Raw genomic sequence first — 10,616 nt, forward strand, 5'->3', positions numbered from 1 at the left:
GAATAACAGTTTACCCACGGGGGCTAAGCTGGGGTCCAGCAGGAGCCTTGCCCCCTGACACATGCAGTCTGGGGCTGCTAGAAGCTGGTCTGCCAGCCCCAGGGAAGGGCTGAGCCTTCCCAGCAGGGTGCCAGGGAGACAAGAGGGAGACACCCCCTGAACTCTCCAGCGGGGAGTCAGGCAGTGAAGAGGGTCCCATTCAGACCCCCTGCAAGGGGCTCTGCAGCCATCTTGCCAGCCCCCTCCCTGGCCTCCACAGGCGGGATGTACCACGGGGACCTGACAGAGAAACTCAAGGTGCTCTACAAGCTACACCTTCCCCCAGGTGAGAACCTCCTTCGCACTCCCCAGCCATTGTCTCCCACTTGTCCAGAAGTTCAGCTGCAGAGGACAGGCCTCTGTGGGACTATGGGGTCTTGAGGGGGCACAGGGGCTCTGCAGGCCGGAGGTTCACATTGGAGGAGAGGGAGGGAGCTGGAGCACCTGGCAAAGATCTGAGACCAGGGCCTTGGCCTGGGAAGGGACATGGAGGAGAATCCCGTGGGTGACTAGGCACCACTGGGAACAGAACACCCACCAAGCAGGCAGCTGGACCCAAAAACCACGAGGTGGGACACTAATGGAGCTTCAGGGTTGGAACTGGAACCACCTGCATTAATTGGTCAAGTTTCTTAAGGGTTTATTCCCAGAGGTTCAGCTAGAGAATCCTGTCACATGGCCATGAGGGACCACTTCTCTCTGGCCTCTCTGTAGTGCTGGAGCCTAATGGGGCTGCAGTGTCGACAGGCTGTCTCTGCAGGGGGAGGGCTCACATGGGTGGCTCCTTGGACAGTGCTCCAAGGAGGGGGTCTTCTCCATCATCACAGAAGGAAACAAAGGCTTGGGCAAGTGGATATCATGGGCCGGGTGCTCTGCTCTGGGAGTGGATCTGCCCCAGGTCACTGCCGTTGCTTGAAATCTGAGGTCAACAGCTTCCCTCAGAACCCACCCTGTGATTTGTAAAGCTTGCAGCCCATTGTTCTGTGCCTCCAGAGCTAAAAGGCTCTTGACATAGCTGTTCTCACTTGTGACTGGCTCACCAGAGAGGCCCTGGTGGGACAGACTCCACTGGGCGTGGGTCCCAGGGTTGAGAGCATGCAGGGCTACCTTGACACTCCTGAGTCCCTCAGCCCGCTGTGCCATGTCCAGACACAGAGAACACGGGCTCTGGTGGGCTGCAGCCCATGCCGTGCCACACTCACCCAGGACCATGTGATCCACAACCCTGGGTACTGCTTGGTGACCTCCAGCAAAGACTGCACAGAATGAGGCAGGCCAGCATACATGATGTAGCATAACCTCTGAGCTACCCCAAAGGGAGAGCAGCAAGTTGCCTGTGCATGGCTGGTCTCTCCCTGCGTGCCCATAGGAGCATGAACCACTCTCAAAGGGTCCACCGGCCAGATGATCATTGGGGCAGGAGGGCAGCTGCTGTTCACTCGACTGCTGATTGTGTTGATTGGATTTTTACCTGGGATATGTATTTCCTTTTCAAAAACAATGTAAAAGGAAAGTGGCTGAGTGCAGTGACTCACACCTATAATGCCAGCACTTTAGGAGGTTGAGCCAGGCAAATCACTTGAGATCAGGAGTTCGAGACCAGCCTGGCCAACATAGTGAAATGCATCTCTACTAAAAATATAAAAATTAAGGCCGGGCACAGTGGCTCATGCCTGTAATCCCAGCATTTTAGGAGGTCGAGGTGGTGAATCACCTGAAGTCAGGAGTTCGAGAACAGCCTGACCAACATGGAGAAACCCCGTCTCTACTAAAAATACAAACTTAGCCAGGTGTTTTAGCACATGCCTATAATCCCAGCTACTCAGGAGGTTGAGGCAGGAGAATCCCTTGAACCCGAGAGGTGGAATTGTAGTGAACTGAGATCATGCAGCTGCACTCCAGCCTGAGCAATAAAGTGAGACTCCATTTCAAAAAAAAAAAAAGGAAAGTAACAACCAGAACTGTCACCATCAAAACTATTTTTTTGAGAAGGAGTCTGGCACTGTTCCCTGCATTAGAGTGCAGTGGTACAGTCTCAGCTCACTGCAACCTCTGCCTTCCAGGTTCAAGGGATTCTCCTGCCTCAGTCTCCTGAGTAGCTGGGACTACAGGTGTCCACCACCATGCCCAACTAATTTTTTGTATTTTTAGTAGAGATGGGGTTTCAGTATGTTGGCCAGGCTGGTCTCAAATGCCTGACCTCATGATTCACCCATTTCGGACTCCCAAAGTCCTGGGATTACAGGTCTGTCTGAGCCACCGCACCTGGCCACCATCAGAACTATTACTGGGTATTGTAATTGGTGGGTGCTGGGACTGGCCAGGCTGTGGGCAGGGAAAGCGAGCCTCTGCCCAGGGCTGGAGGGGACTTGCTCTGAGGGGATCTCCTTGTTTCCTCCTGCCCTCACTCTGTCTCTCTCCGAGCACAGCTCTGAGCCCAGAGGAAGCTGAGTCAGCCCTGGAAGCAGCCCATTATTTCACAGAGAACAGCTCCTCAGAAGGTGAGTGGCCACTGGAACACTTGACATGCCCAGCCAGCACCCTATGGCCACCATAGCCTTCCTGCAGGGCTTGGGCAGTGGCCAGCAGCCCATCTAGGCTCTGGGAGCAGGCCGCATTGGGTGCTCCGCAGGGGACCATGGGCTGGGCCCTGCCACACTAACTGGGACTGGGGCCACCCCCTGTGGATGTCCTCACTCCTGTTTCTCTTATGTCTCTGTCTCTCTGGACCTTGACTCCTCCCCACCTCTGCCCCTCTGCCTCTCCTCTGCCGTCCCTTCCAGCATCTCCTCTGGCCTCAGATCTGGATCTTTTCCTGCCCTGGGAGGCTCAAGGTCAGTCCCCAGAAGGCAGGGGCACCCCCGTGTACCTCCTAACACTCTCCTGCACTGTCAGGAAGCCTGGAAGCTCTTTGTCCCAGGGACCCCTCTGGGACTTCATCCTCTGGGGATAAGTCCTGAGAAGGACCCAGAACCGAGCCACTTCTCTGCACCGCCTCTGTGTCTGCTGTGGGTGGGCAGTAAATAAGGCCCCCAGCATATTAGGCGCGGAGCAGGCCCAAGGCACCACCTCCTCAGCCACATGTTAGAGGTATTCTGTCTTCATTTGAGTAGGAAAGAAATACAAAATGCTATCATTGAGCATGTGACAGACAGAGCGTGGCCAAGTGGAGGCTGGAAGGAATACTGGATGCTTTCCTTGGAAAAATCTTCATGTTCCACATCACTTTTTTGTTAAGGAACAACATGCATGTTGAGTGCCTGTTAGAACTCACTGCTATGCTATGTTTAAAGCCTGTTGGGAGCATCTGATCCAAGGTGATGGGAGCATTCTAGGCCCTGGGCTTTGGCAGTCGAACTGGTGACATGCAAAACACTTGCAAAACCAACCATAATGCCACCTGGTGATTTCACATGGGGGATAATGCACACCAGGGAACTGACTCAAGAGAAAAATATAGTGTGTACCAAGATGCCCATGGCAGTCCTGGTGACAGTGGCAGAGGCTGACTTAAGCTTGAGGACCTTAATTTCAAGGACAGAAAGTAGAGAAACAGGTGCACCTTCTGTTGTATGTGGAACCAGCAGGCCGCTCCAGGCTTGTCCCTCATGCTGCTGAGAGTGGCTGGTGGTGCAGAGCCCTGGCCTCAGACCGTACACAGCCCCCAGAAGGCAGGGCCTCCATTCCAAGGTGAGATGCCTGAGCCCAGAGAGGGGTACCCTTCAATGCCATCAAACAGCCAGCAAGGGCAGCTCAGAACTGAGGTGCTGCCTACCTGCCTGAGGTCCCCCGACCTGCCTGAGGTCCCCCCACCGGCCACACTGCCTTGGGGAACAGTTCCAGGAAAGCTGGTCGACTGCTTCTCCCCAGGTGCCTGTTCCTATGCAGGGAGTATAGCGTGCGCCAGCTCCAGCAAATGCAGTCCTCCCCGAAACACTATGCTGAGCACGGGATCTAGGCACAGACAACCTCTCAGCAACTAGCACAGCAGGTGCTGGTGGAATTGGTCATTAGGATTCCCCCCAGTTCTAGCAGGAATTACAGAATTCGTTAGTCCTCAGACTTATCTGTAGCCTGAATCATCATTCACTTCAAAATCAGCATGTTGAGACTTGCATTCATTTGAAAAAGAGGAAGTGAGGGTTTGGCGGCTTTTATTTTAATATGACCAAGTGAGGGAATGCTCAGGCCCTTGCTGTGGTGCCATAGGGCAGGGCCAGGTGGGCCAGGCAGGAGGCATGGCATGGGGGACCTGCCTCCCAGGGCCTGGCCTGGATCTGGCTCTACAGAAACACAGACTACATCTCTTAAGGACCCCAGGAGCTTGCAGTCCCAACAGCAGAATGTTCTTCATGTTCTGTTTATTTTTCCATTTGTCCAGAAGCAGTACCGCAGGAAGAGCAAGAAGGAAGTGGAAGTGAGGATGTCCAGGAAAAGAGAGGAGGTACAGGCCATTCTCTGCTGTTGTTCTTAGAGATCCCAGCATTGGGACACCCTTCCTTGCTGGTCTCTTGCCCAGTCACTATCAGAGAGCCCCCTACCCTGGGAGATGGCAGATGCAAGCCCCCATCAGGAAGCAGGCCTCTGGATGCACAGCTACTCGTCAGCAGCCACAGGAGGCTTTGCGCTCTCCACCAGCCACACTGGTGCTGCTCAGCCAGCCCCCTCTTGCCAGCTTCTCTCCAGATGCCCTCTGACTCCATCTGAAGGAAGATAGTGTGGATCCATTGTCATCAGCATAGCTCCAATCACTTCAGCAATTTAGAGGAAATCTGTGGCTATTCTGGGTTGTTTTCCCATGACCACCTTCCCAAACAACAGGGTGTTTTGTATTAGGGCCCTGGTAACTCCATGCCAGAAAACACCCAACCCCTCCTCTCCCTGCTGTCAGCCCCCAGCCCTCTCTCTCACATGACAAAGATTAATCTCTCTCCTCCTAACCCGCAGAGGAGAAGGGGACCAGCTCTCCAGACTATCGGCACTACCTTCGAATGTGGGCCAAGGAGAAAGAGGTTCAGAAGGAGACGATTAAGGATCTTCCCAAGATGAACCAGGTAGGCTCCATGGGAGCCTACAGTGGACATTTCTGGAGAGCTCTGGCCAAGGCTGGTCCCTAATATCAGAGCACCCACACTGCAGCATCTCCTGAGGGTGGGAAGGCTCCTCCCTGCCTCTAGAGCCGCTTAGTCCTGATTGCCAGTCAGTGATGATTCCAGAAAGACAAGAAACCAATTGCTCCAGGGCCTTGTATAGGGGTGTGTTTCCATGGTGCCACTGCCCAGACTGAGTGTCCACAAATCAGGAGCCAGGGGCTCATAGGCTACCTTTGACAAGAATGTGTTCCACACCCTGCACCCTCCCAGCCCTGCCCAGGGCTCTGCACACACAGCCCCTCCACAGCCCACTCTTCGTTCACTGGTCTTGCAGGTCAGGAGCATGGTGTCTTTCCAAGGGTCTCACAGCCAAAAAATGGGAGACCCCAGCTTCAAACTGCAAATGTTCAGCCAAAGGCAAGTCTGGAGCACCAGCTTGACCATGGCTCTTGGGCCAGATCCACCACCTGGCTGTGTTCAGTAGGGGACTCTGCAATCTGAGCACTCACCCTGCAGGCCTGGAGAGAGGGCACTACATGCAATGAGGAGTCTTCTCGTTCTTAGGCCGGGGGGCCTAGATGTGTGGCTTAAGGACCTAGCACCCACCCTCCTCAGGAGCTCCCTTCTCAGCTGACCTGGCTGTACTCTCCTCACCGTCACCTTCTAAAGAGCTTCATTCAAGGACTGAGTTGAGGTTGCTTCTGATTAAAAATGTAAAAAGCCAACGAGAAGTCTTTGTAGTGACTGGGTTTAGAGTCATGGTAGAATTCCATCTCCCTCTGCAAATGGAACAGACGTAGAAACAAGGAGGCTCCAGGTCAGACTGGCATACTCTATGTGCCGAGAGAAAGGCAGCTGGAGAGGAAAGCCTTTTGAAGAGCTATGTGGCCTTAGTTGAGCCACTCTCCCTCTCTGAGCCTGTGTCCTGATCTTGTGAAATGGGACTGATGAGGCTCATAGAGATGATTAACAAGATGGCAGCCAACATCCTTAGGCTGGCCCAAGTCATCAGTTTGGCTAATATGGACCCCTTCTGACTGGTCTTTTACCATCTCCCTGTTCTGTTTTTCTCCTTAAAAGGAGCAGTTCATTGAGCTGTGCAAGACGCTTTACAACATGTTCAGTGAAGACCCCATGGAGCAGGACCTGTACCATGCCATCGCCACAGTGGCCAGCCTCCTGCTGCGCATCGGAGAGGTGGGGAAGAAGTTCTCAGCCCGCACAGTCAGGAAGCCCAGGGACTGTGCCACTGAGGAGGACGAGCCACCAGCACCTGAACCCCATCAGGATACAGCCAGGGAGCATCAGCCCCCAGCTGCAGGAGACCCCCAAGCCAAAGCAGGTGGACACATGCACCTCGGGAAAGTCCCACATGAGAGCCAGGTGGTGGTGGAGGCAGGCAGCGGCGAGGGAGAGGGCTCACCCTCCCAGCCACTGTCTGATGATGAAACCAAAGATGACATGTCCATGTCCTCATACTCAGTAGTCAGCACAGGCTCCCTGCAATGTGAAGACCTCGCGGATGACACAGTGCTGGTGGGCGGGGAGGCCTGCAGTCCCACAGTACGCACTGGGGGCACCGTTGACACTGACTGGTGCATCTCCTTCGAGCAGATCCTGGCCTCCATCCTGACGGAGTCTGTGCTGGTGAACTTCTTTGAGAAGAGAGTGGACATTGCACTCAAGATAAAGGACCAAAAGAAAGTGGAGAGACAGTTCAGCACTGCCAGTGACCATGAGCAGCCTGGAGTTTCTGGCTGATGCCTGCAGCTGTGAGGCTTGGCCTGAAGTGTTATCAGTGGGCTGGCCTCATCTCCTCCTGCCCTTCCTCCCTTATCAGTTTCTCTTTAAAGGCGTGCCCTTCCTGCTCTCCCAGGAGCAGTGAGTGTGTGACTGGAAAGGAGGCTGGTGCAGACCCAGCTGCCTTAGACAGATTCCCTGGGCCTGCATCTCCTGGCACTGGCTGCTTCTGGGCCCAGGAAGAGGCTGTGGCTCCCACTGTCCTTAAACCCGGTGGGAGCCTGCCTTGCACCAGCTGCACCTGCCTAGTGTTAGAGGCTCTCAGATCTGCCCTTGCTTGCCTCATACCCCTGTGCCCTGCACTGTGGCCAGGCCAGCTGAGTCCCTCCATCCATGGGATGCTCTCCTGCAGCTGTATGGTACAGAGGTCATTTCTGCCTCGTGGCACCAGATGGGGGGCATGTGTGTGTTGGGCACCAAAGTGATGGAACCCTCAGGTGCTCTCCAGGAGCCTGAACCTCCTGACAGGAACATGAGCAGAACATTATTGCACAGGGTGGGCACCGCACACAGGCGTGGCTGTACACAGGCATGGCTATACACACACTCAGCTCATCATCCTTTCCAGTAACTGAAAGCACATCCCTCAGGTCCTGATATATTTCCTTGAATTCATTTCAGTTGGCTAGAAATTACACTGTGCTCAATGCCTTAATAAGTCCCTGAAAGAAAACCCACACTGTGTGCAGTGCCTTGCTGTGGCCCCCAACCACTGCTTAGGCCTCCCAACTTCTCCCCAGGCTAAGTGTGGGGCCCAGGCTGTGTTCTGGAAGTTCAAGACACTTAGTCCTCCACAGGGGGTGGAAGAGTACAAGGCCTGCCAGGTTGGATGGAGAAGCAGAAGGTGCTAATGCAGGCTGGGCAGGTCCTGACCAACCTGCATTAGGGGATGCCCTGACCTCCACAGGTCTTCATGGGCAGGGGTTATGGGTCCTGGTGAAGGAAGTGCATTCTCAGGCCTAGGCTGCAGCAAGTGTCTGCCCTTGGGTTCAAGAAGCAGACTGGAGCCACAGGTGACCAGAAGGGGCTCTGGGGCTGAGCCACAAGGATCCCCTCACTTTGCAGCAGGAGCTGAAACTGACCAGTGTCCAGTGTTCACCCCCACATGGGACTGCTCTTGCTTCTACTAAACGATACAGCAATTTCCCCCTTATCCATGGGGGATACGTTCCAGGGCCCCCAGTGGATATCTAAAACCGCAGATAATAACAAACCCTAAACGTATTTTTTCCTATACATACATACCTGTGATTAAGTTTATGAATTTGGCATCTTAAGAGACTTAACAATAATAATAAAATGTAACAGTTATACTGTAATGAAAGTTGTAAATGTGGTTTGCCTCAGTATCTTCTTGTACTATACTCTTCTCTTTTCCAGGTGGCTTTTGACTTTGGGTAACTAAAGCTGCAGAAAGTGAAACTCAGAGGTACTACTGTATATCTCTGTGGAAGCTGTTTTTGTTTTAACTAAGTAGCTTTGCTTCTTTGTTTTAGACACAGGGTCTCACTCTGCTACCCAGGCATGAGCATAGCTCACTGCAGCTCAAATTCTTGGCCTAAAGTGATTCTCCTGATGCTGCCTCCCTAAGTAGCTTGGGACTACTGGCATGCAGCACCATGCCTGGCTTTAATTTCCTTTCTGGTATTTACATAAACTACCATAAAATATTTTCAAATGATTTATACCAAAAAGACTGTTCTTGGCTATACTATAATTAAGATATAATAACCTAATACATTTAGCAATTTCAAGTCTTAAATTGATTATATTCAATTAGATTTGAATAACTTGGAATTTGGATAAATGCCTTTTTTTCATTTTTTGCCTTTACAGAGGTAAGATAAATGTTTTTAATATGTGGAAGTATAAGCTTGTCAATACACTAAATAAATTTCACCCAAGAATATAAAAGAAGAATCTGGCCTATTCACATGATACAATGTACAAAAATGTACAATAGTCCTTTCATCCATAAATCATTTAACCTGGGTAAATAACTCAAAATGTTTAACAATCATAACAGTAACATTAATTAATAGATAATACAAATAAAACATTTAAATTATAAGTAAACATGAATATTTTTAAACTGCCTACTGAGTAATGTAAGTCGTATCAAACCATTCATCAAATTATTCTTCTAATTTCCAAGAAAAAAATCTATATACCTGAATTTTTAAAGGATTTTGATGTTCTGGCTAATGCCCTTTCTGGCCTTAGTCCACCTGCACCCAAGTGAATAAGAAAAATAAAACGGCTTTTCATGTTCTTTATTGCCAGGAGAAAAATATACAGAAAAGTAGAAAATTTTTTCCTAGTGCTACAGATTACTTCTCAGTATTTTGGTGTTGATTCTGTAATTGTTTTTGGTTTAACCAATGTCATATATGAAATTTTTACTCTTCATTAAGCATAAAACATTCTCGGCAGATGCCTTCTGTTCTCAGCCACAATAACGTAAACGTGGAAATGAAGGAAGACCACCCAAATGAGAAACGTTATGGGAGTCAGCATCATCACCCGGTGTGGGTGGGTGCAAGGGCCTGGGGATGGAAAACGGGAAAGGCTTCAGGTGGTTCTGACCGCCCGCTATTGGAAACTCGAGGGGAGCTAACAATAAGCAGGATGTTTTCTGTGACTGGTTTGGGGAGCGTATTCCACTTTCTCGGGTTGGTTCTGACAATGGGAGGGTGGTACAAAAAATAGAGGAGCAGGCAGGTACTCCTGACCACTCCTTACCACGCCGCCGACTGCCTGGTTACTGCAGCAGTCCGTTTATTGTCATGCGTTGTCTGGGCACTGTCTGTTGGCATACCGTCTCTCAATTTTTTTTTCCTGATAACTACTGTGCAAAAGTTGGAAAAAATTAACATTACCTACAACCTTAGCCACACACCCCCTCCAGGAAATAATGCTGGTGTCACAGAATTCTAACGATGTACTGTCATTTTGTAACCTTGCTTCTCCACAGCATGTTGTCACTTCAAACTTAAGTTCTTGCTGATGGAACCGCATAAGGGTCCGTGCCGTTCTTCAGAACACTGATTTCCATTTCTTCCTGGTATACTTGAGGGAACACTAGGGCATGAATAATAATCACCTGGGTGAAAGGATTCCTTTCTTGGGGTTGCAGTAATTGCCAGGTTTCTTTCCACGGTTTTGCATTTGACTGTTCTCCCCGCACCCTTGTCAGGATTGGGTGTTTCTTTAAAGGGATGGTTTCTGCTGTTAAAAGTGAGTGTCGGCCAGGTCCTGTGGCTCAAGCCTGTAATCCCGGCACTTTGGAAGGCAGAGACGGGCGGATCACCTGAGGTCAGGAGTTACAGACCAACATGGAGAAACCCCATCTCTGCTAAAAATACAAAAATTAGCTGGGTGTGGTTGCAGCCACCCGTAATCCCAGCTACTCGGAAGGCTGAGGCAGGAGAATCGCTTGAACCCGGAGGGCAGACACTGCAGTGAACCGAGATCACGCCACTACACTCCAGCCTGGGCGACAGACCGAGAGAGACTGTCTCAAAAAAAAAAAAAAGTGTCAGCTCGCTTTTTATTTCTGATTACTTCGCAAAAGTTGGAAAATAAAACATTTTTTAAAATGAAAATTACGGCCGGGCGCGGTGGCTTACTCCTATAATCCCAGCACTTTGGGAGGCCGAGGCTGGTGGATCACGAGGTCAAGAT

The 10,616-nt window shown here is 51.1% G+C and overlaps 1 protein-coding gene across 12 annotated transcripts in view; it reads left to right on the top strand.

Moving 5' to 3' along the window:
• Positions 1-8,264, top strand: part of TBC1D9B (TBC1 domain family member 9B) — a 49,870-nt gene extending 41,606 nt beyond the window's left edge. For 4 of the 12 annotated variants that reach the window (XM_035290742.3, XM_078364751.1, XM_035290736.2 and 1 more), the window contains exons 17-22: positions 260-325; positions 2,469-2,540; positions 2,823-2,873; positions 4,421-4,483; positions 4,987-5,093; positions 6,213-8,264. In XM_035290742.3, the coding sequence (XP_035146633.1) occupies positions 260-325; positions 2,469-2,540; positions 2,823-2,873; positions 4,421-4,483; positions 4,987-5,093; positions 6,213-6,893 (1,040 nt within the window). In that variant the 3' untranslated portion in view covers positions 6,894-8,264. Of the gene's footprint in view, positions 1-259; positions 326-2,468; positions 2,541-2,822; positions 2,874-4,420; positions 4,484-4,986; positions 5,094-5,466 lie in introns of all 12 variants that reach the window. The other 8 variants (XM_078364749.1, XM_035290737.2, XM_035290741.2 and 5 more) reach the window with 5 other exon arrangements.
• The last annotated feature ends 2,352 nt before the right edge of the window (positions 8,265-10,616 follow it).

This window comes from Callithrix jacchus, chromosome 2, assembly GCF_049354715.1.
Source record: "Callithrix jacchus isolate 240 chromosome 2, calJac240_pri, whole genome shotgun sequence".
NCBI lineage: Eukaryota > Metazoa > Chordata > Mammalia > Primates > Cebidae > Callithrix > Callithrix jacchus.